The sequence below is a fragment of the Trachemys scripta genome, chromosome 9 (genome assembly GCF_013100865.1).
Source record: "Trachemys scripta elegans isolate TJP31775 chromosome 9, CAS_Tse_1.0, whole genome shotgun sequence".
NCBI classification, from domain to species: Eukaryota; Metazoa; Chordata; order Testudines; family Emydidae; genus Trachemys; species Trachemys scripta.
Window position 1 is genome coordinate 93,123,056 of NC_048306.1, and position 26,007 is coordinate 93,149,062.

A 26,007-nucleotide genomic window follows, 5' to 3' on the forward strand; every position below is an offset into this window, starting at 1 on the left:
TTTCCATTGCTGTAGGAAGCGTTTACGCTATGGCACTACATAGTCACATAACTGCGGGGCCAGAGATGTGCTGCTTTAGCGCCCATAGTGTAGACATAGCTTAATGGCGTAGACCGTGTTCTGTTTAAGTCCAGAGAATCTGAAGATGGCCAGGTCATCTTTCACTCTTCAGTTGTGCTAACTGATGGTGGCCACTCTGTTTTGATTAATTCATTATGACTGTTGAAAAGTAGCAGGGGCTTGCAAGATAACTTGAAGATGTTTTCGGGCACAGGTGCGTATTATTCATTTTCCCATGGAAAATTCAGCAGTTATTCACAAAAAGAAGAACAGGAGTACTTGTGGCACCTTAGAGACTAACAAATTTATTAGAGCATAAGCTTTCGTGGACTACAGCCCACTTCTTCGGATGCATATAACCAGCAGTTATTCAGGAGGTTCAGGTTAAGTTTTCAGTGGTTCGTTATGCCCCCTGAACAGGCACTGGAGAATTTAGCTTGATATGAACAGTAGTTCTGGATGTAGCATCGGAATTCTGTTGGATGTGCAAGAGTAAAAGGACAGTTCAAATAAGGGAGACTTTGCCTTTTTAAATTATGAAGTAGTTTTACCTTAGGTCTGTTTTTCAGAGAAGAATTAGTGCCACTTTTTATAGCTTGTGAAACTCTTGGATAAGATTTTACCAACAATAAAATCTAAATGTAATTCATGATCTTTGGACTAATATACAATGCTAAATTTTAAAGAAGCAGGAAAGCATCAGTGTTTTTTTTAACCAAAAAAATAATAAATTGATAATCCAGAATCTGCTATCCTCTTCAAAAGATGGCATTATTCTTTATTTTTGTTTTATTTCCTCAATTCTTAGGAAAAGCACTTTTTTCACAAAGTAAATGAACGACTTTCCAAGCCAAACATCTTCATCCTGAATAATCGCTGGGATGCGTCTGCATCAGAGCCTGAATATATGGAAGATGTGAGTTACTTTTTCATCCTTTGGTGATAACAAATGTCAGATAACTATAGCAGAAACAATGGCTTATTTAAACAACAGGGGAAAACATTGCCAAACATGTAAATGTATCTAGATACTATGGGATTGGGCACATTATAATACATAAAACAAATCAGGGGATGGAGTGTGTTCAGTGTTTGTTTGTTTGTTTTTTTTAAAGTGGAGGGAGGATATGTGATCAGCATGCAAAAGCATTTTACCACCTGCTTCAAATGTAATTACCAAACTAAAATCTTCATTCAATGATGGCTTTTTTAAATGACTTTCAAGGTGTTTTTAAATCCTCATTTCCACATGTAACTTGCATGCAATATATCATACTCTGTGTTTGGGTAATAAAGCAATTGTTGTTTCAGTACCTCTGAGTGCATCAGCTTTTGGTTGAATACTCAAAAAATTCTTCTTGGCAAGTGGGGAAATCCAAAATGGCTAATTAGGAGCAGCTCATGCCTCTTTAGAACTAGAGGGCATCTTATTACATGAGGGTTTTTCAGGGCTTCTGGGATTAGTGGGATTATTTATTGCTCTAAGGTTTTGATTTCTTTTTCTCAGAAATGTTTGTTTTCCGTTTGACTGGCTTTTTGCATCCGCTTTTCTGCCTCGTCTAACAGGTGCGCAGGCAGCACATGGAGCGCTGTCTGACCTTCTTAGTTGATGAGCTCAAAGTCGTTGATCTCTCAGAAGCACAGAACCGCATCTTTTTTGTTTCAGCCAAGGAAGTTCTTAGTGCTAGAAAGCAGAAGGCCCAAGGGATGCCAGAGAGTGGTATGTATAGAACCCTACTTCCCCTTCATGTGTACATAAAACGTCTGAGTATAGTTTAGGAGTTAAAATACAATAACTTACTGTGAGATTTTATAATCTACCTAAAATCAATATTATGCTTTGCAGGTGGTGCACTAGCTGAAGGATTTCAGACAAGATTTCAGGAATTCCAGAATTTTGAGCAAATATTTGAGGTAGATGTCATGGGCTTTTTAAAACTGTATGTTTTCAGAACGTTGTGGTGCCAAGGTGACTTTTTTCCCATCTTGGCATCATTTCATTGCATATTGTAAATACATGCACACAGTGCCAGTCTTGAACTAACTTAGGGTCCCAGTCATCCTTGCTCACATTGAGTAGTGTGTATTTGCTTGAATAGGTATTACTCTGTGAGGAAGGGTGGCAGAATCAGGCCTTTTGTTTTTATATAACTTAACTCCAGTACAACCTATAATATATAAAGATACCAATAGGTGTTACTTATCAGTTACGGTACCAAAATCTTACATGATGTGAAAACATGGAAACAGTATAGTTAAGCTTTCAATATTTTAGAGCCAATATGCCCCGTTTCTGTATTTTGTCCTCTCAACCTTGACATTCCAGACTTACTCTCTTGTGACTGCAGACCTTTTTTTATTTAAAGTAGGGGGGGAAAGGAAGTTGTTCTGAAGCTGGTGACTTCTAAGCAGTTTTGAGCCCTTGGTGGCTCAGCTCCAAGGTTCTTCTGCCATGAGACATTTAACCCCCATATTGCAGGTGGCGTCTTGGAGACTCTGAAGGGCAGGGCTGAAAAGTCTCTGACATGTATATAAGTAAGGCAGTGTCTTCAACATATTCTTGGTCATTTTTGACCAACCTTGATTCTGAATTGTGGAGCAGCAAATCCTAATATCCAGTGGATAGCTCAACAGAATAGTGCTGGGGGGAGAGTATATCTGTGCTGTACATCTAAGATTGTATAGAAAAGTGATAAAAGCAGTGCATCAATGCACACACTATCAGTGTGAGGATCACATACCAGATTTAGCAGAACAGAATCATAGGTAGGGCCCTACCGATTTCACGGCCATGAAAAACGTGTCACAGATCATGAAATAAGCCCTCACTCTTTGAAATCTGATTCCCTCCCCCCATACCGCTGGGAGCGCCTCAGCCGGGAACTCCCAACTGCTAGTACTGCCCAGGCTGGAGAGGGACAGGACTTGTTCTTTCCCTGCATGTCCACTCTTCGGGGGAGATCAGACCCACCTCCAGGAACCTCCTGTGTCTGCAGGAAACTCCGTGGCTGCCACCTTCAGAGCCCAGCTCTGAAGGCAGCACAGAACTGAGGGTGGCAATCCTGCAACCCCCCTTCCCGCCACAACAGGTTTGCGACCCACCCACAGTTAAAATACCCTGACATTTCAGATGTAAACATCTGAAAATGTGAAATTGACTAATTTTCAAAATTTATGGCCGTAAAATTGACCAGAATGGACTGTGAATTTTGTAGGACTCTAATCATAGGACTGGAAGGGACCTCAAGAGTAATCTAATCCAGTCCCCTACACTCATGACAGGACTAAATATCTAGACCATTCCTGACAGGTATTTGTCTTACCTGCTCTTAAAAATCTCCAATGATGGAGATTCCACAACCTCCCTAGGCAATTTATTCCAGTGCTTAATCACCCTGACAGGAAGTTTTTCCTAATGTCCAACCTAAACCACCCTTTTTTCAATTTAAGCCCATTGCTTATTGTGCTAGCCTCAGAAGTTAAGTAGAACAATTTTTCTGCCTCCTCCTTGTAACAACCTTTTATGTACTTGAAAACTGTTATGTTTTCTTCTCTTCTTCAGACTAAACAGTCCCAATTTTTTCAGTCTTCCCTCATAGGTCATGTTTTCTAGACCTTTAATCATTTTTGTTGCTGTTCTCTGGACTTTCTCCAGTTTCTCCACATCTTTCCTGAAATATGGTGCCCCCCAGAATTGAACACAGTACTCCAATTGAGGCCTAATCAGTGCAAAGTAGAGCAGAAGAATTACTTCTTGTGTCTTGCTNTCAGCTATTTTCTTTGGAGTACTATGGCCCTCGCCGCTTTACGAGTTGTGCAGGCCTGGTTTATGGTGTTCTAGCACCACTGAAGACTCAGTGAAATTTCATTATGGAGCGGTTTCTGATGAGGATGTGGTCAGTTTCTCTTATGGTATGCCCAGTGATGGTTTTTAAAGTGCCTGCACTATGAGTCCATAACAGATAAGCTCTCAATGGCATAAAATGCCAAAAAGCTGGGTGGTGGTATCATTTGAGAAACCCAAACTGAAGGATCCTCTCTCTTTCATACCCAGTTTGATCGCATCCAGTCACAGCATTGAAATTTCTAAGTGCTAGTAGTGTGTCATGTGGCAGAGTTGACTGGATTTTTGCTGCTAGCTGTTGATAGAATGTGTCATTTTTCATAGGTGATGCATCTTCTGTTGGTGTGTAGGGCACAACAACAGATAAGTGTCCATAATGATGTCGGAGCCAAGCATGGAGATATGATGTGCCATGTGGTTACAGTCTGGGCTAGAATTGTCTAATAACAAGTGCCATACTTTGAGTTCAGTGTGGACCACCAGAGAGGAGGCAGGTTGCTCCTTCCACAGTAGCTTGATGACTTTGTGACAGGTGATGCTTTTGATGCTGGTGATTACAGTCTTGTAGCAGATGAGCTCTTTGACAAGAGCTGTCTTGTATCCATGCCATTCGATGTTAACACATTCCATGTGCTTCTAAGGTCTGATTTGGACTTCCAGGAAGTTGGGGAACTGAATGGTTTTGTGTGTTTGTGTGCGTGTGCATGCAATTTCTTTGCTTTTGGAAAAACGCATACTGGAAAAAATAAATTCCATCGTGTGGAATCATACTGATGCCCCCATATTGAAGCAGGGGTGGAACCTTTACACCCACTACAAAACCTCTATTGCATGAGCTAAGGGAGTGAGTAACTCATGGCAGTAGTAGCTTATCATCTGCTCTGTGGACCAGCATCTAGATAGGAATGTGACAGTTTCCCTGTGTGTTTCATAGATATTTGCTGATGAGGAATAATGAAATTTGAGAATCTTGTATTCCATTCTAGACTTTGGAGGGTTGTGTACTCTAGTGGGCACAGACTCTTCTGTATGTTCCCCTCAAACTTGATCCCTTCTACCCTGCCCCGTCTCTTCCCCATCCCTGATTCCTTGTTTCAGTCCTATTCTCCTCGACTAGTCACTCCCAGTCTCCACACCTCAGTCTTTTCATCCAGTCTCCTTGCCCAGTCAGTCCTAGTCTCCTCTTCTGGACTCTCAGTCCCAGTCTCCCCCATTAACTCCCAGGCATTCCTTCTTTTTCCCCCCATTCCCATGGCTTGTCATCTGATTTGCATCTTTTCCCCTAGCCTCCAATCACTCACCCACATACCCTGTCCCCACTGACTACCAGGTTCTTTGTCCCAGTTTATTTACCCAGCCAGTTCAGTTCTCTCATCTCCAAGGCTCCTTGTCTCACTCTATTCCCTGCCCCCTAGATCCAGCTCTTATCTGTTCTGCATTCAGATCAGGCAGCTTTCTTCTCCACACTGCCTTGGTTCAGCAGGGGAGGCATTGAGAGCACATGCAAGACAGTTCCCCTGCTTTCAGGTCTGATGCCTAGCCCCAGCACACAAGAACCCAGAGCTGCAATTGCAGGGAAAGCAGTTCCATGCAGACAAAATCTTTGGGGAATTCAGCTGTGAAGCTCTAGCTAGTCTCTAATGAGCATGTGCGAATTGCAGGGGTTTTTTTTCCAAAGGGTTATCACTTGCCTGATTTGGGGGGATTTTCACAAGCATGGTGAAACGCACATCTCAGACACAAAGTTCACCCCACTGACAAATATCTAGTTCCTACTCCAAAGCATGGGGACGCTAGAACGTCTCAAAAAAGGTTGGTATGATTTTTTTAGCATGGGCAGAACAATATATTTTCCTCAGACCTTATTCTTGGAAACAAGTGAACTGTTTTGGCTGAATTTTTCCCAGAAAATTCAGCCTGAGGCAGACACCGAGCATGAGAAAATTCAACCTGAACAATTAGTTTTGTATAGTTATAAGTAGTTGAAAACAGGAGCTCAACATTCCCATTATAAGACCATTTTAATAATAGGCGGCATTTGTTGCCTCATCTATTCACTGTGTATTGGTTATTTAAGAATTCCCAGTTTAGCAAATTAACACTCTGAGGTTTGACCAGGTTCTAGTTCCAAGACAAGCCCAACAGTTGTTAGAATTATGGTTAAATTGGAAAACCAATGTGCATGTTTGCAACAGTCACACTTAAGAAAAAAGTTCTGAGCTTTCAGTAGTTTTATTAAAAAAGTTAGTAAACACAAATGTTGTGATCCAAACAAGAATGTAACAGTAATGCAATATTAACTTTACATCCCGTGTCATTTCATATGCATACTCACACAATCCTTGCAAAGACCTAAGAGAAGGGAGACGGGTGGTGATCAATGAGGATTCCATTCTATCTCAGGTGTGCCGAACGATTCCAGTGATCAGGGTCTCAACGGTCTAGGCTATGAGTTAGCGCTGCTATGGCTGCCATGAATATTCATAAATGTTTAGCCTCCTTTGCCTGTAACTAACTTCCTCACCCTAATAACGTTGGTGTGCCCTTATTCTATAGGTTACTATACTAATTACCTATCAAATGTATTAGCATATGCGTAAGCCCCTATGTTTTCAATTTAAACCGATTTTTACTGAAAAAATCCTGGATTTTACAAAAAGTATTTTTTTCTGATTTTTTCACCCTACTTTTGTAACATTCAAATATATTAAAAATAACTTGTTTTATGAGGAAAATATAATACATTGCATGAGATATATGTATTACGATAATACATTAGTCTATGTGTATATGCAAAACTGCCTGTTGAAGTAAGGCTATGTATTGGTCTAGAAGATACACACAATAAACAGGCACACATGCAAGCTCTGATCAGAATACGTTTCAGAACACAAGGAAGTATTCGAAAGTTTAAAAAAAAAAAAAAAAAAAAAGAAATGGATGAAGTTGAGGGTATGGGCTGCAAATGGTGTGGCCCAATTATTAAATGTAAATATTTATAGGCTAATAGTTCTAAGTCTACAACAGTAAACTGTTGATTCAAATGAAAAATTTTATTTGGGGATTAGAGATGTATTGTTTTCTTAAACTCAGAGATGTCATGTTTTGAGTTCTGTTTTAGTTCTGCAGCAAACCACATTGAATTTCATTCATCAGAAATTAATCTCCTGAATACTTCTTCCCCGTCCTTCCATCCACCAAAATAAACATCAATATTTACCCAGAAAAATTAATATTTTTTTCACCAATTTTTCCCCTGTTTTGGTTGTTGTAGTAATAAAACCCGATAAATTCCTGGGAAAAATTAAATAAAATAAAAACTGAAAATGAAGGGCCTTATATAGACATCAGTCAGTTACCAGAGCAATCCTGTGGTTAAGCATCAGTTTTCCTATCCTAAAATACCCAAATGGGCATCCACCGATGTCTTGCAGTTATCTGTCAGTATTTTGTGCAGAATTTCAGCAGAACTGTTTATTGCAAAAATTATATCTTATACCATTTTATGAATTAGGGACACTGTTGATCAACTTACCAATGCTAAATAAGCCTATCTTATGCTAAATGCTTAAATTAATGTCTTACAGGTTTGGGCCTGTAGGCTTCTTGCACTGCTGTCTTATACCTACATTTTATCCTTATACTTAAAAATTGCCTTAATACCACTAGTTTAACCTAGAGATTACACACTACGCGCCTCACTTACAATGTGTGCACACCCAGAATATATACACCTATCATGACAAGAGAAAAGCTAGTTGATGTGGTCTTTAATCCATGGAGCCTTTAGTGGGCTAACTATGGGGATTGGGGGCGGGGGGGGGTGTTTTTTCAGTCTCATGGAATGTGGAAGAGAGTTTTAATTGTTTCCTCTGAGATTTTTATAATAGATTAATTTGAAATTATATTTTTGACATGATCGAGCATCAGCACTTAGTGTGCTATGTCAAAAAGACACCCCTCATTCTTGGGTCACTGTTTGCCACCCTGCTTCATGAAATAGGTGGGGAGGGGGGAGTTTGAGTTATAAACACTGTCACATCCTTAATTAATAGAGCTGTGCACTTACAGGCAAATTAACCAGCTATACGTGAAGTGCAGTTTGACATAACTGTTCTGAGTTACATTACGGAAGCACAGCAGCTTTTATCTTCCTTTTGATAAATGTTTATAAACTTTAAAAGCAAACTTATTCCCCCCCCACTTCCCCTCTCTCTCTCTCTCGCTCTCTCTCTTTCTCTCCATATAACTAATGCTTGTGTTTTTCCTAGTGCTTTAACTGGATTTTCTGATTGTGTAGTGAACGACTATAAGCCCTTTATCTACTACCTACTAATATTTGAAAGATTCTCATCTTTCCTACATGTCTAGTCTAGCTCTAACAATGTGCTGATAACTATGAACCTCTGGCTTTTCATTGCTGATTTCTAGATCTACTTCATCGAGGAACAAAGAAAACCTTTTACCCATTCTGTTTCTTTTCGTTTAGTGTTTTGTTTACATCTTGTCACAAACTATTATTGAGGGGTAGATGAGAGCAGAATTTTCAAAGGCACACATGGCAATTAGGCGCCCAACTATTATTGAAAGTCAATAGGAGTTAGGCACTTAACTGCCAGTTGTATCTTTTAAAAAGCTCCTTTATAATTAGCTATATCTGATAAAAGGAAACTAGATGCTTTAACTCTTAGTCGTACACCTTTACCTCGATATAACGCTGTCCTGGGGAGCCAAAAAATCTTACCGCGTTATAGGTGAAACCACGTTATATCAAACTTGCTTTGATCCACCGGAGTGCGGAGCCCCGCCCCCCCGGAGCACTGCTTTACCGCGTTATATCTGAATTCGTGTTGTATCGGGTCGCATTATATCGAGGTAGCGGTGTATTTCTAAAACACATGTACGATACTGATAGTGTTTGCTCAGTCTGTAAATTAAACATTAGCACAGCGTGAAACCAGTTAGTTAAGTAGATGGTCTGCACTGTATAATTTCAAAGTCTTACATATGGCCATAAATTCAGTTTGCCAAAACTGATCATCTGTATCTTCTTTTAGTTTGAGTTTCAGTAACGTCTGTTTTAATACAGCCAAATGTAAAGTCAAACCTCTAGGAACGAGCTTGTAGGCCTTGCATACAGAATGGGGGACTATATCCTGGGAAGCAATGACTCTGAAAAGATCTGGGAGGTCATGATGGATAATCAGTTGAACATGAGCTTCCAGATGTGAGGCCTCATCTGGAGTATTGCATCTAGTTTTGGGCCCCGTACAGAAAGGATGTGGACAAATTAGAGTCCAGTGGAGGGCAACAAAAACGATTAGGGGGCTGAGGAACCTGACTTATGAGAGCCTGAGGGAACTCGGCTTATTTAGTCTTGAGAGGAGAAGGATGAGGGGACATTTGATAGCAGCCTTCAACTACCTGAAGGGGGTTCCAAAGAGGATGGAGCTCAGCTGTTCTCAGTGGTGGCAGATGACAGAACATTGAGTAATGGTCTCAAGTTGCAGTGGGGGAGATCTAGGTTGGCTATTAGGAAAAACTATTTCACTAGGAGGGTGGTGAAGCACTGGAATGGGTTACCTAGAGAGGTGGTGGAATCTCCATCCTTATTGGTTTTTAAGGCCTCGTTTGACAAAGGCCTGGCTGGGATGATTTAGTTGGGGTTAGTCCTGCTTTGAGCAGGGGTTGGACTAGATGACCTCCTGAGGTCTCTTCCAACCCTAATCTTCTGTGATTCTAATGTGATGCTGTGGCCAAAAGCGTTGGCGTGGTCCTTAGATATATAACAGGGTAATAATGAGTAAGAGCAAGGAAATTATGTTAAGTCTGTGTTTAGCACTGGTGTGACCACCACTGGAATCCTGTTTCCAATTCTGGCATCCACAATTCAAGGAGAATGTTGCTAAATTGGAAAGGGTTCAGAGAAGAGAGACAAGAATGATAAAGGATTGGAAAACGTGTCTTCTCTTGAGGACCTTCAGTCTATCAACCTGTTTAGTTTAACAAAGTGATGGCTATGGAGTGACTTGTTCGCAGTTCATAAGAAACTACATAGGGAACAAATATTTGATAATGAATTCCTCAGTCTAACTGACAAAGGTATAACAAGATGAAGTGGCTGGAAGTCGAAGCTAGATGAATTCAGACTGGAAACCAAGGCATAACTTTTTAACAGTGAGGAAGGGTTGTGTGGATTCTCCATCATTTTTAAAACCAGATTTAGTGTTTTTCTAAAAGATGCGCTCTAGTTCAAACAGGACTTTAATTCCAGGAAGTTCAGTGACCTGTGCAGAGCAGGAGATTAGATTACATAATCACAGTGGTCGTTTCTGGCCTTATGCTCCATTATTTCTAACCATTCAGTATCATTAGATTTAACACATGAATATTCAGCAGGAGGGGAAAATATTTTAAAGAATGCTTGCCAGCTGTTGCACCTTCCAAGTTAATACTTGTTTTGGAATGCCCTATATGGGTGGCCAAATTGCATATTTGGCTGGTAGTCATGTCAATATCAACGTAAGTTTGCAATCTTGTTGGGGGTAAAAACAGTTAAACCCTGAAACCTTCAGGAAAGTTAATGTGACAATTAAAACCATAACAAACTAGTTAATGCTGTAAGAATCAGCGCTAAACATTGAGCACTACCAAAAGCTAGTGTGGAAAATTTTTTAAATGCTTAATACCATTGAGAAAGGAGCAGATTTATCTTCATACTTATACATCAGATTTTCCTTTTATGGTGTTTCTTTTATGCTATTAATTTACAAGAACAATTCACATTACTGTGGACACTGTGGACTGAAGATACAGTCTTGCTGCTATAGAGCCATTTGAATTTTCAGTTCTGTGTCTTTGATTTCTGTACACTTCCTCCTTTCTTTATTTTCCTTTGGGTTTAAGTTTGATAATAGCAGCAAGTGCTTTCTGACATTGAAATTCCTGAGAGCGTTGGTATGGAATTACAGTAATGTGTTGTGGCTTGGGCCCCTCGCAGGAGTGTATCTCGCAGTCAGCCGTGAAAACCAAGTTTGAACAGCACACTATCAGAGCTAAACAGATAATAGATACTGTGAAAAACATTATGGACGCCATAAATGTGGCAGCAGCAGAAAAAAGGTAGGAGTCTTTTGTTTTTGGTATATCCAGATCATAGAGAGAGAACCATTTCCATTGCATTAATTTCCCTGTACTAGTCTAGACTTTAAAGTTCACTTATTCCTACTAGCAAGAGGTGGGTAGGGAATTTCTCTCACTGTTCAGTTTTAATACTGCTCACTCGCACCATTTCGTTATGTTTACTTGTTCTGTGTGAGGAGAAGCAAAACAGTTTTGAGGTGTGTCCAAGGATCACTGCATTCATGTTGTTGCTGTCTTCATTGTTAATGGATTACGAAGGTGGTTAGTTGACCCTATGAGCTTGTTTTTTGAGTCTTCATTTTAGAACTGTAAGGAGTCTTTCTTGTTGTAACCACCATTTTAGAAGCAATACTGAAGCCCATCTCATCTATAACGTCCCGTAAAGGGAAAAGGGTGAATGAGCAGGAGAGTGTGAGGGAAAGTGACAGCCAGGCAGCTTGCCAGTGGTTAAAATATCACTTTGGGTGGACGGAGCTCATGTGAGCAATCTGGTCTGTGTCACCTTTGCTCCTAGTAATATTTCTTTCCTTCTTTTGATTTTTTTTTTTTTTTTCCTTCTGAGACTGTTACATACTCTTCGCACTTTTGAGTAAAGAAATTTCTCCTAACTGCCCTTGATGCCTGGTCTTTTCTTACCTCCAGCTAATGTGCTGTTGTATATTAACCTCTCCAGTTTCCCTCCTTTCTACCTGTGCTCCTCAATAATGTATCCTTCAGTGGACTACACAATCCCCCCCACTAAATCTCAGACCCTTCCTGAATGCACCAGCTTCTGAGAGTTTTGCATTTACATCCCTAATCTGATGCATTTTGTCAGATCTTCGATTAATTCTAAGAATGCCACTCTTGAAGTCCTCCTCTTGCATCCATTGCTTCATTCTCTAACTCTGCTCTGCCCCTCCCTAGATCATTTGAATCAGCATGTGGCGTGGCCACTGGCTGTTCAACTTATGTAACTTAAGCCTTTAAACTATCCTCATTTGAGCTATGGGCCCAGCACTTCTTGAGAGAGTAATATGTGGTGCAGTTTGGGTGTGTTTATTTTTCCTGGTCTTCAAGATGAGAAATACAGTTTCATTGTTAAGCAACAATCAAATGGTGCCAGTGAGCAGTAATAGGGCAGTCTGGTCAGAGGAATTGTCTCCACTAATTTGTAGAGATAAGTTAAGACTTAGAGGGCCAGTTTCACAAACAAGATTCTTCCCCTACCGCCCTTTCTTTAGTAATGATACATACAACAATTGGTACCCGAATTCCAAACGCACTCTTTGTAACAGAGATTCTGTATGAAAAGCTAACTGTAATCAGTTACATTAAGAAATAACTGTAAACTCAATGTGTATTATACCTGCATTCTGACAAGTAGGACATTTGCTTATGTCAGTTGATAGCTTTGTCAGCCCAATATGACTTCCAATTCTTTTGACTGCTTAATAAACCCTCCTGTATTAATTATTCATCCATGCTGGATTTATTACATTTCTTTGTACTCTTATGTTTCTGGGAGAACGGCTAGTGATGGTGATTTCTTTTCTGTTACTTTAGAGTTCATTCAATGGAAGAGCGAGAGGACCAGAAAGATAGGTTGGAATTTGTTCGAAACCAACTGAACATTTTAACAGAGGATATTAAGAAAAAAATCAAACAGGTTACTGAGGAAGTAGAGAACAAGGTGGGTTGCATACAAAGAGCAAATGTCTTAGATCCAAACAAAGAAGGGAATATTTTCCATCTTTAAATTCACAGTTTGGTGGCTCACCCTGGTTTTCTTTGAGTAGTGTCCCTATGGGTGCTCCAGTTCAGATGTGCATGTATCCCATACGCCTTCAATTGGAGACTTTTACTAGCAGTGCCCATGTGGCCCATGCACACATCCTCATGTACCCCTCCTCCCCCAAGGCTATATAGGGCTGAACAGGTGAACTACCTTCAGTTCCTTCTCAATTGCCTTGGCCTGAGAGAGCAGCTTAGCATGTCCACCTTGAGTGTGCCTCATCCAATTAGAATTGTTTTCTTAAGTACTCGTTTAGCTTAATATAGTTGTTAGTTTAGTTTTACTAGTGAGATGAGTGCCTTTTTTCCTCTCTCCTCTGTGAGGGGAGACGTGCCTTCCTTGGGAGGGTATGCCAAGCTCTCTGGGTTTCAACATTGCCTTACTTGCTGGGAGGCCATCCCAGTTAGCAATGGCCATTCCAAGTGTTTTAGCTGCCTAGGAGAGTCACACGTTTCTGTGGAATGTGTGAACTTCTGTTCAGCCCTTAGATCCAGGGCAAGGAAGAATTAGGAGATCAAGCTCTCTTTGTCCTGCTTCAGAGCCAGATTGGGAGAATCCCATGTACCTCAGTCTCTGGGCAGATCTAGTGCCCCTTCGACCTCGGCTCAATACCCCACAGAAAGGGGATGGTTCCAGAGGCCCCAGGAAGTTTGCTCCGCAAAGACCTTGGTTTCCCACTAGGTCAACGGTCTCAGAATCATGGACCTCTCTGCCTGGTACCATAGAGGCTACAGTTTCCTTCGGCACTGATGGGGCTGGGAAGACCCAAAGTTCACAAGACGCCCATTTGAACTAATGGTGTCCTGTTCCTTTCTGAACCAGTTTATGAAGATGGCCTTTTTTAATAGTCGTTCTATTGGCTTGAAGAGGTGGAGAGTCAGGACCTTGATGGTGGATCCTCCTTTTACAGTATTCTTCAAAAACAAGGTTTCCCCTATGTCCACGCTGTAAATTCCTAAGTAAGGTGTCATTCGAGTTTGATCTGAACCAGTCCTATCCGTTTAACTCCCCCCCCCCACCCCACCCTCCAACCATATAACTCAGGACAGGAAGCTACCTTAGACATCAGATGAACATTGGCCTTCTATCTAGATAGGACCAAACCATTTTGGAAACCTCTTAGACTATTTATCTCCATTGTGAACAGATCTAAGAGATCCACTGTTTCTATCCAGAGGCTACTGAGGTGGATTTCAGGGTGTCTTCTCACTTGCTATGATGCTGCCAATGCCCAACTTCCTGCTAGGGTATTGGCCCACTGTACAAGGTCACAATCAATGTTGCTGGCCCTACTTAAGGATGTTTCAGTAATTGAGATCTGCACAGTTACCACATTGTTTTCAATACATACTTTCTCCAAACACTGTCTTGGTTCAGGCCTCTAGATCTGATGCAGCAGTTAGCAGTGCAGTTCTGTCTTCAGTTCAGGACTCTATTCTGAAGCGCCCACCTCCTGGGGATACTGCTCCAAAGTCCCCTGAAATGGAGCACCAATAGGGACACTACTTGAAGAAGGAGGAAAGGTTACTCACCCTGTGAAGTAACTGCGTTCTTCAAAGTGTATTTCTTTCTCCTCTGCTTTGGAATTTCCTCTGTGGGAGTCTGCGGTAGAGAAGGAACTGAGGGTGGTTCACCTGTGCAGCCCTATGTAGCCTCAGCAAGTCTAAGCCCTGCCTCTGCTGCTGTGCTCCCTGTGCTCGTGTGGCTACACTGCTGCATTTATACACACTAGTTGGAAGAGTGCTAGCATGAGTACATAGATGTGATTTCCCCCTGCACACATACAAAGCTTTTAGCGTAGACATAACTAGTTCTTTGAGATGTGTTGTCCACATGTATTCCACAACCCGCCATCCTTCTCTGCTACTCTGGACTCCTACATCAACTGAATTCTGCTTCAGTGAAGGAATTGAAGGTAGGTTTCACTCGATTCACCCTTTGCCTTCTGGCACCTGACAGCTGAAGACAATGTCCCAATTGGCCACTACTATTTAAATCGATTCTGATCTCCTATGAATGGGGTGAATGTGCACCAGAAGTGGAATACATGTGGATAATGTATCTCAGAAGACTGCGGTTACTGTAGGAGGAGAAGTAGCCATTCTTAAATTACTTCTGGAATCTTTTTTAACGGAGATGTCTGGAAAAATAAGGTCGGAGGCTGCAGATGGTGGCCCCCTTTATCTGTCAGAACTAGCTAATTCATGAGGTGCTCTTTACATTGGAGGGGGATTTTAACAACAGACTGCTAACTGTTCACATTTTTTGATTAATCATCAGAATGAGCAAAATGTTTTTAACCTAAATAATCTAGTGTTGCAGTTAGCATTTTAATAATTTCCTCCTTTGCACTCTGTTTTTTTTGTTTTGTTTTTAATGGAAATCTTCTATTGCCATGTCTACATTTTAAAATTTTCAGGTTTCTTCTGCGATGACTGATGAGATTTGTCGACTCTCTGTTTTGGTTGATGAATTTTATTCTGATTTTCACCCTTCTTCACAAGTATTGAAGCTGTATAAAAGTGTAAGTAGCACCTGAGTGGTTTGATGAAAATAATTGTCATTCACCTTGGCTCCTAGTTCTACCTTTTAGTATGTTAGTTTTAATAATTCATGCACTGTATACTCTTCGGGGAATTCTGTGCCACTGCACAATGTAGAATTTGCGCAGAATTAATGTTCTGTGGAGAATTTCATTCCCCCCCCACACACAGAATTGGTGCTGCTGGCTGCCATTGGGGGCTGCTGGACCCAGCAGAGCCCAGCTCTCCAGCTCACAAATACAAGACACTGCCAGGGACGGGGAGGAGGGGAAGCTGGAGAGTTCTGGGCAGCTTCAGTTCCCAGCAGGCAGTGTGCAGAAAACTCCATAAAGTCCAGGTCCCAGCATCAGGCTGTTTCTCTCCCTGGGCTCTGAGGGGGAGGCGGTCCTGCGGAGCTGCTGGCTGCCATTAGGGGCTGCTGGACCCAGCAGAGCCCAGCTCTTCAACTTGCAAATTTTGCATTGTGCAGTGGTGCAGAATTCCCCCAGGAGTATATAGTACGTGAATTATTAAAAGTAACATAGTAAAAGCTATGAACTAGGAGCAGGTGTCTGGGCTGGGTAGGCACCCCCCAGAGCCCAGCCATGGGGAGGTATGGAGTGCAGGGGTCTGGGCTGGGGTGGTGCCCTGCGGCTGGGCTCTGGGAGGATAGGTAGCATTGCTGTCTGGGGGGCGGGCAGGCGTAAGGGTGTGTGTGTCTGGGCTGGGGGAGGGGAGGGTGTCCCGGCTGGGCTCTGGGGACTAGGGGGTGCAGGTATCTGGGGCAGGGTGCCCCGTGGCTGAGCTCTGGGAGTGGGGGTGTCTGAGATGGGAGCGGCAGAGCTTTCCCCCAATATGTGCCCAGTTGACACATGTGACACACCCAGATTGAGGTGCCCAACAAAAGCATAACAGAGAAACAGGAAGTGGGTTGTCATAGGGTTTTCTTTAACTCTCTGCTCCTGGGGGGGAACGGGGGACAGATTCTTTTTTGTTGTCTGTATTGTTAGACATACTTGCTGATAGGTATTTTGAAATAAAGTACCAAAATAATTGAAACTGGTGTGATTATATTGTTGTTTTGATAAATAAAAGATACAGAATTTTAAATTCCCCCAAGAATAACTGTACATTGTTTTGTGTAGGTAGTGTTCATTCTTAGCAGTTTTATTATCCAATGTATCTGTGTATTTCTGTTATTAAATTAGATTACAATAACTAAACATGATGGGGAGAAAGTTGCAAAAGATTTTGGAATTGTTTCCATTTTAGAGTTCGGGGGGAGAGGGAATTCAAGTTTTTTTAATTAATTGAAATTTTTATCAGAATGGTCACTAAAATTTTTAGTTTGGTTTATATTTACTGGTTTTTCGTAGATGAAACATTTTGCTAACCACTTTGAGAATACTTTTGATATAAATTTCAATTACAAAAAGTCACAAATTCACTGGACACAATATTTCGGAGTCAACAATTCATGGAAATTTTCACTTTAAAAAAAGGCCATTTTTTGTTGTTTGAATTTCTACCAACTTTAACCGTAACTTTTAAAAGGAGCATACATTCCAAGATCGTCTCATGAGCCTGGTACTCAGAGGCCCTGATCATGCTCCCATTAAAGTGCATGTCAAAATTTCCATTGACTTTAATGGTGTGCAAGTAATCTCCATTTCTAGGATTGAATGAGTATTCTACCTACCATCACTGCTCCCAAAGCATTATACTTTGACTTCCACCAATATTGTTGATTGGTTTCTCTTTGTTCAGGCCAGTGAGGTGGTTGCCATCAGACCAAGACAATTCTGACTTTCCAAAGTAATATAGTGGCATTATGCCAGGGGTGGGTAAATTTTTTGGCCCGAGGGCCACATCTAGGTATGGGAATCGTATGACGGGCCATGAATGCTCATGGAATTTAACAATTCAGAGATATTCAAATAAACTTTATTTAATAAAGATACATTTTAGTGGAAATAAACATAAAACCTTACTTACTATTATAAATATACTGTCATAACAACGTATTACAATAATTAAACCACACTTACCCCCTTTCCATACCCTCTTTGATTAATGTGAACAATGCAGCTGGTCACCCTTAACAATGGAAAATTAACACTACTAAAACATCAGTGTCACGTAAACCAACAAGTAGCAGGCATGTGGACTTGCACGTTCCAGGCTCTGATGGCATGTGAAGTGCATTTGGGTTGTACAGCTGGAGTAACATGCATGCCCTCACGCCCGTCACGCAGGTCCTGAACATGCAGGAGCGCCGGGCGGAGCAGGGCAACCCCGCGACCCCGCTCCCTGGCAGGAGAGGGACAATGAGCTTGAGTGCCAGATTAAAAGGTCTGATGGGCCAGATGAGGCCGGTGAGCCGTAGTTTGCCCACCCCTGCATTATTCTCTCTGAAACAGTTGTGCTGAAAACTGAGACACATTTTTCAGCTACCTTTTTAATGATCGCAATGTTACAGATATCAGCCCTTTTTAAAATTCTAGTTACCATATATACTCAATCATAAACTGGTTCGTTTATAAGCCACCCCTCCCCAAGATGGATAAGTAAAAATGGAAATTTTTAATGACCCATTCATAAGCTGACCCTATAATTCAGGGGTCAGCAAACTTTGGCTCCCGGGCCATCAGGATAAGCCGCTGGCGGGCCGAGACAGTTTGTTCACGTCGAGTGTCCGCAGGCACAGAGGTAAACCTAAGTAAACAAAGTGTCCCGGTGCGCCAGCGGCTCACCCTGATGGGCTGGGACAGCAACTGGTGGGGAAATTTGGCGGGGGAGAAGCTGGGGCTCAGGGCAGTAACCCCTGTGACCACCTCCCATATGACCCCACTAGCCCGGGACTCCCACACTCTCCCCATCCCATCCCTTCCCACCTTAGCTGGGGTGGGCCAGGTGAGGATGTCTCTGGCCTAGCAGGACAGGCGGCATGGCCGCAGCCTGCTCCGGTGGGCTGGGCCAGGTGGCGCAGCTGCTTCGGAGGCTGGGGGGAGAGCAGCGTGGCCAGAAGCGGAGACACTCTGGCCCCGCCTCTTCCCTTCTGGCTCTGCTGGCTGTGCAGCCTCTCTTTGCCCCCTCTGTTTGGGGCGGGAGGGGCTGTGTCCCACCTCTCCCTCTCTATACCCGTTCATAAGCCGACCCCCTTCTCCGGTGCTTCCCTTTTTTACTAAAATAATTCGTCTTATAAACGAGTATATACGGTAGTTTACCATGAGAATTTATAATTTGAGTGCATGATCATTCTCCAAGTTCTCCTCCTCCCCCCCCCCCCATGGATAACAATATGTTCAAAGATTATAGGGATTTCTTGCGTTCAGCATATTTCAAAATTGTTCCAACATAGCTGGCTTGTTGATATTAACTTATGTACATGCTTTCTTCATGAAACATTAGGAGCTCAACAAGCACATAGAAGATGGTTTGGGAAAAAACCTGGCTGACCGTTGCTCCGCTGAAGTCAATCAGTCAATGCATCAGTCACAGCAGGAAATGATTGGTAATATTTATACAGAGTAATGTTACTTTCACACAAATATGAGTCTCCAGCTTAACCCAAAAAGGACTTTGTCTGCGTAGAGTTGTTGTTTGTATTGGGGCAGCATCAAGAAGTCCCAATCATAGGTCACAGCCTCATATGCTAAGCGCTGTACACATGAATAATGGAGAAACAGTTCCTCCCTTAACAATGTTTAATCCAAGTAAATTCCTACTTTTACTTGTTCCTGTCTAGACAATTACATACTGTGACTGGGATTTACTGAGTTACAATCTTATAACGCTTTACAGATCCAAAGTGCTATGCAACTGTTACTTCCCACAGGGCTTGTGCGGATTGGGTAGGAGTAATTATTATCCCGATTTGGAGAAGCTGTGAAACAGAGATTAAGTGATTTATTTGCCTGAGGTGATACACTGAGTTAGTGGTAGAACTGAGATTAGAACACAGGACTTCCCCACTGACTCTAGATCTGCTACCTTTCTTCCCTTCCTGTGTGTTTTTAACCTCTGTATGGCTAGCTTAGGGAAGGGAACTGAGTAAAATAACTTGAATTGACAGTGGCCATGTTAAAATATAGGCAGTACCTGATTGTCAGATATTTCTTCAGTGTAAGCCTTATCCTAGTTCACTCAGTGCAAACTAGGATTCTATCCTGAAGCTCACGTTTTGGTGCGGTCTCCTGTTTCTCTACTCCTTTTGTTAAACGCCAGTCCAACCACCCAGTCTGAACTGATTCCTGCTAATGAAACAGTCAGGTCTTGAGGAAATATATGAAGCCTTTAGTGACCTATTCCTGAGATCTTGAGAAGTCACCTCTTCTTTATTTCTACGCAAGGCTATTGGGATTGGCCAAGTAGTCCTTTGTCCATCCTGGACTTCAGGACTCTAGCTAGAGATCTTTCTGATTGGTTCAGTTAATCTCTGACCATTTTTCCCCTTCTTGTCACCACTGCCTTTCTGGATGGCTTTTTCTTTTTCCATTTTGTTTCGCTGGAATGATCAATAGTTGATCCTAATGGGACAAATAATGTTTAAACTGTGCAGTGCACAGAGCTGAGCACTCTCTTAATTATAATGGAAATTGCTAAGTAGACAAATTGGTAGGTTAGGCCTCAGTTAATACTGTTGCTTAGGTGTTTGTATCTGGCTTTTTGAATTTCAGAATTAGTGCATCATATGACCATCCCAAGATGGAGTAAAGTTTTGCATAGTAATTAAATTTTGCTCATCCACTTTGTTTTTAGAAAATCTGACGCCATTGTTACCTTCTGGTGTTCAGAATCAGCTTCAGTTGCTAATTCCATGCAGGAAGTTTGACCTCAGTTACGATTTGAACTGTCACAGTCTGTGTTCAGATTTTCAAGAGGATATCACGTTCCGCTTTTCCCTGGGGTGGACCACCCTTGTAAACCGCTTCCTAGGCCCAAAGAATGCTCATAGAGTGCTACTCGGGCTGGCAGATCCAACCTCACAGGTGAGTGCTTCCCAGGTCTTTCAGAATGGATTGGGTTGATATCTGATGTTTTCTATACATTATTTTACATGTGTATTAATAACTTGGTGTGTTGTCTGCTCACCATGTTCCCTTTGTCTGAAACTTGTTTTGGTGAGGGGTGTTATTACTGGGTTATATTCATGGATGAAATGGAGCCAGAACATCTTTCTAGTACTTCCTGCAGCTACTGTGTGTTCTTGAGGACTCTGATTTTTGTTTTACCTCTGTATCTAACCTTGTGGTCACCTCTTCATTTACAGTTTTTGTATAATTAAAGTGGAGCAAAGCCAGTCCTACTTCCCTCAACCTTATGGACTGTCTGACTAGTTGGGGCAATGGAGTTTTTAAATGTCAACACTAACAAGTGGAAAGAAACTATGGTTTCCTGCTGTTGTGATAAATGTAGCAATAGCCGCTAGGGCTCCAGATGTTATCCCTCCCTGCTCCCCTTATAAAGCTGGAGAGGCTGTTCAGATCTGGGATTTTGGTTCAGCCCATCATGAGGTCACCATGAAATTTGGCTCTAGGGTCCACTTAGAACTTTGCCCTAGCTTCAAAGTGTAAAAAAAAAAAAAAAAAAAAAAAAAATCATGGGTGGATGGGTCCATTTGTAGAGGAGTGAAGGGCTGAAAGAACTGCCAGATGGGCACAGGGCTGCTAGAATAGTGGAGAGTGGCTAGGAGTTGATGAGGCAGAGTGGGAATCGAACAGAACTAACTACAGTCCATTCTAGAAGCCTTAATTATATTTCAGGAATTTGGGGCAGCTCTTCGCTTCTTGACCCACCCCTGTCTAGGTCGATGAGATTTTCAGGAAAGACCCATCTCTTGTTAAGTTACTAATCAGTTTGCTGAACTACTAATACTCCATTACTGCTGTTCAGGGTTAAACAAATGAAGAGCATTTTTGAATCTCCGATGATCTTATCCACTTAAAAACAAACAAACAAACAATTTTTAACCCTGCTTATGGGAAAGCAAAATAAATAATAAAACCAAGCAGTTTGTTCTAGAGTTCCATAATGCTTATCACTCCGTTTGCCTTATTCTGCTCTTCTAGATCCCTCGTCCTTTAGCTTCCACCCCCTCTGCCACCTGTCTTCCTGCCGTAACTCCAGAGAACGTATCACAGGAGGAACTCATGGTTTCTTTGGTAACGAGTTTAGCTTCACTAACATCACGGACATCTATGAGCATCATCATCGTTGGAGGAGTGGCAAGTAGCATTAGCAACCACCTCTATAAATGGAAAGCATGGCAGAGACTATTCCACATGTACTCTTTTGACTATTTGGGATGCCATCACTGCTGCATAGAATTGATGCTTGCTCTTTAGAATCAGTCTAATTAGCAATGGGCCTAGTCCTCAGATGGCATGAATCAGCATAGCTCCATTCAACTCATGACTTAAAAAGAACTATGTCGAATGAAGTTAGTCTTACTAAACAATAGGTGCACTTTCCTTTCATGCACTTGATAAGCCCCTTGCAATCACAGGTGAAATCTAAAAATTAGTATTTAGCACAGTAAAGAATTGTTTGCTAATCAGTTTAGCCAAGGTTTCTTTGTAAATGGCTACAGAATAGTTAATTTAAAATACTTAAACTGAGTGATCAGTTTATTAGATTTCTTTGGTCTCCACTGTGGGTTTTTTTAAATGTACTCGTCATAGGCAAAGGCTCCAGGAATCAGTCATGCTGTACTCTAACCTATATGACTCTACACCATGGTTCCAATCCTGCAACCCTTACTTATGTGAATAAGGGATGCAAGATCTGTGGCATCAGAACCACTTTGCAAACTAGATGGGGTATCTAGGATAAATACTTTTTGTCTAATGGAGCAAAATCTTTACATCTTCATGGCTAAATAGCACTGCAGTAAAGGGTATAAGATGCATTAAATGCTCGTAGTAAGTATGTAATAAGAAAACTGGCTGAGTAGGGTCATGTTGGAGCCTATATTTATTCCATACAAATGTGCTCAGTTTTTAAATTATAAAATGATTTGATTTTTTTTGTCAGACTCAATTTGGAATTGCTTTCTGCCTCTTACTTTATCACTAGCAATAAAGATTCTGTAATCTGAATCTAGCTAACAGTTCTGCAGCTGACGCACAAGGCAGATGTAGCTGAGTTGCTCTGCAGTGCTACCTGGATGAAAAACATGTTTTGTTAATCCAGTCGGACAGAAAGGTACAGAGAGCAAAAACCTTAAACAGGAAGTTGACACTTTTCTATCTTCTTCTAATTTTGACCGTACTCTGACAAAATACATTCCATAGAGCGACTGTCACATAACTCAGCTCAGGTCATGAAAAGATGCTTCTTTTTCAGGTTTGGAGAACTGTAGGCTGGAAACTCATCTGTCTTTCCCTAAGCATGTATGGAGTATTGTATCTCTATGAGAGACTAACCTGGACAACTAAGGCAAAAGAGAGAGCCTTTAAACAGCAGTTTGTAAACTATGCTACTGAAAAATTGCAGATGATTGTCAGTTTTACTAGTGCAAATTGCAGCCATCAAGTGCAACAGTAAGTATTATACTTATCACTGTAGTCACTAATACAGGAAATACATTTCAGTGGATAATCTATGTGCATGTATTTATCAATGAAAGTTACAACAGAGACTTGAAAAGATGCTAAGTAAGAAGGTTTAAAGGTCAACTTGAAATCGATTCAATTTAAAAAAATGAGCTAAAGTTGGGTCGATTACTATGGTGGCAAAGAATCCCCCTTTCATATTTTGTATGGTGTTACAGTCCTGTTTTGCACTTCACTGTTCGTGTAAAGACCTCACATAGCCACGATTACCTTTCTGACTGTACCGAGGGAGAGAGAAAATGACTACACAAAGTGGAGGGAAAAAATATTCTTTCAGTTATAGTAGCCTTAGGTGGTGGTTGAACAAGGGGGGAGGGGAACTTCTCAGAAGTGTGGCTTTTAAGTTGATTGAGCCCCTTTAACAAAATGCTTATTTTTAATGAAGGAATTTTATGGACATTGTTTAACAGAAAAAGCATCACTTTTCTGGAGCTGTAGTTTTGTTAACCTTGGTTTGCGCATTCTTACTCTTTACTTGACTTTAAACTAGTCCAGTTCATGTTTAAGAGCAGTCGCCAGCAAGCTTCCTTAGTGCCTAAGCACTTACATTATGCAATTTTTCATTAGCACTTAGCAGCAAAAAATATTCATGCTGTTGCCGAGAGATGAAAATAATGCCCTTCTTTTCCCATCATTCAGAGACGTTTTGACTTGTACAATAAAAAGCACTTATGGAAAAAGGATGGTGGGACAGATTCATGCCTAGCGTAATTCCATCTAAATCGGGCTGAAGTGGATTAAGTTATGCCAGGGATGAACTTGGCCTGTAACATTTAAGCCTTTTATCTTGTGTTTAAGATGCCCTTTTAAATGGTCTGTTTCTTTTGGATAAATGGGGGATTTACACAATAACAAAAGAGACAACTCATATGGGTATTACAGCATAATTATTTGAAGTCCTACAGTTAATTTGTGCCTGATGATAACTGTGCTTACCCTGGCAAAACAGCAGAATGTGAAATTCTTACCCCAACTTGTATCTATTTGAGGATCTAGAATGATTCTCAATCGCTATGTGCAGTTTCTCTGCCAAGCAGCTTACTGTATAAATATGAGAGTACGTCTCTGTTCTAATAGGCAGCCATAGTCGCAACCTTTTCACTAACACTGAATCACTTAAGACTCAGGATGATGGCTTGGCTTTTAGAACCTTCACCAGTTTCACTATATTCAGTGTTCTGAAAGGACTGCTTCCCTCACTCCTCGAGTGACCACATCTCCGTTCTATCGGGACAGTCCTGGAGGTTTTGTAAGATGTCTCGGTGTCCCAGGAACATTTTCTGAGCCAGTTTGAATTGTCCTGGTTTTTCATTTAATCTATCAAAATGTTCGTTCGGTATTGTTGTTCCAAACAGAACTGGCTCTGTATTTACCAGGGACAGTCAGTTAGTGGAAGGAGCGTTCAATGTGGTGAACACGGTTTGAAGCGATGAGAAAAGTCAAATGAATGTAGACTCTATCAAAGCTGTCAGTTTGCTCAATTTGAATGTTGGTGACACTTGTTCCGTGTTTCACGATAAACTCATTCAGATGCTAAGGGCTAGATTGAGAAAGCTACTTAGGCCTAAGAGCTTAAGTCCAACAGCTTTGCACATGCCTAGTGGTGGGAACCGTGCCTAAAGGCTTGATGCTGCTAACTAGTTGCTCACAGCCCTCACTCATAGTAAAGTCCCTGTGGTTTGCTCAAACGAGGTATTCTCCCACCTGTTGTCCTGATCCAGGAAGTGTGCTCAGAGTATGCCTATCGGATCATGCCTCACACATAACAGACAGCTGGTGGGTGTCCCCAGAATACCCCATAGTCTGGCAGCTAAGGCACTCGCGTGGGATGTGGGAGATCCAAGTTTGAATCCCTCCTCTGCCTGATTGGAGGTGGGAGAGTTGGGTTCAAGTGAAAACCCGAACCACCAAGCTATCGAGTCACTCCCTTTATCTCTTGTCCAATGGCTATTTAATTATTTATACAAAATGGACCATCTCCAACAGGAGAGATGGAGAGACATTCCAGAGTAATCAATAACCTGAGATCAGAGACACCTGAGGAGTGAGGGAAGCAGTCCTTTCAGAACACTGCCTATAGTTAAACTGGTTAAGGTTCTAAAAGCCAAGTGGTCAGGGCACTCACCTGGCAGGTAAGAGACCTAAATACTAGGGATTGTAATCTGGGTTTCCACATCCCAGGTGAGTGCTCTAATTTCTGGGATATCAGATATAGAGCCCCCCTCTTTCTGCCCTCCTGCCCCCAGCCCCAGAGCTGATTTGACCTAGGTGCCCAACTCCAGGAGAGGCTTCACAGCTGAGAATCCCAAGCATAGATAGGCCCCTCCCTTCAGCCTGTCAGGCACCCAAATTCCCTTGTGAACCTAGGCCTAAGCCTGAACCCAGTCCACTGCATTTCATTCTTAGCTAATTTAGGTGGCTCCCTACTCAGCAACTTGATTCTGAGAATCCCTTTCTTAGGCATCTAACTCTTCTCATGCATTGTTTGGGAAGCCTGGAACCTAACTTGGAGCTGAGAATTCCACTAAGCAGCAGGACACCTAGGAGTCAGGCATTGCAACACCTACATCCCTTTGTGAATCTACCCCCAAGTTAATAGCAAAAATCCACTACTCTGAGAACAGTCTCCAGCTTCGGAGTCAGAAGCCGGCAGTAGCAACATCAGCATATATTTAAAACAAGGTCTATTTTGTATTATTTTTTCATGACCCTAAAAATGCCACCACCACAGTGTCTCTGTTCTATTGATGTTTCAAGAGATCGTCCCTTTGCTCATTCTTCCTCGTGCTGTCTTTATGCAATTGTGTATAGCAGTTGGTGGCTGTTCTGATTGCATTGTTCTGCTCATGGACTCTGAAGTGCAGTGTAACACAAAGTATGGTAAACTGTGATTACAAACTTGTTTTCCTTTAGAGAAATGGCCACTACCTTTGCTAGACTGTGTCAGCAAGTCGATGTTACTCAGAAAAACCTGGAAGAAGAAATTGCTAGGCTGTCCAAAGAAATAGATCAGTTAGAGAAAATACAGAGTAACTCAAAGCACCTAAG

General features: G+C 41.7%; 1 protein-coding gene across 4 annotated transcripts in view; it reads left to right on the top strand.

Moving 5' to 3' along the window:
* MFN1 (mitofusin 1) overlaps nucleotides 1–26,007 on the top strand; it is a 46,620-nt gene that overhangs the window by 16,405 nt on the left and 4,208 nt on the right. For 3 of the 4 annotated variants that reach the window (XM_034782737.1, XM_034782740.1, XM_034782741.1), the window contains 11 exons: nucleotides 869–976; nucleotides 1,627–1,780; nucleotides 1,907–1,974; nucleotides 10,905–11,026; nucleotides 12,593–12,719; nucleotides 15,241–15,345; nucleotides 18,755–18,857; nucleotides 20,105–20,334; nucleotides 21,415–21,570; nucleotides 22,691–22,887; nucleotides 25,873–26,007. In XM_034782737.1, coding sequence (XP_034638628.1) covers nucleotides 869–976; nucleotides 1,627–1,780; nucleotides 1,907–1,974; nucleotides 10,905–11,026; nucleotides 12,593–12,719; nucleotides 15,241–15,345; nucleotides 18,755–18,857; nucleotides 20,105–20,334; nucleotides 21,415–21,570; nucleotides 22,691–22,887; nucleotides 25,873–26,007 — 1,505 coding nt within the window. The remainder of the gene's footprint in view (nucleotides 1–868; nucleotides 977–1,626; nucleotides 1,781–1,906; nucleotides 1,975–10,904; nucleotides 11,027–12,592; nucleotides 12,720–15,240; nucleotides 15,346–18,754; nucleotides 18,858–20,104; nucleotides 20,335–21,414; nucleotides 21,571–22,690; nucleotides 22,888–25,872) is intronic. The other variant, XM_034782739.1, reaches the window with a different exon arrangement.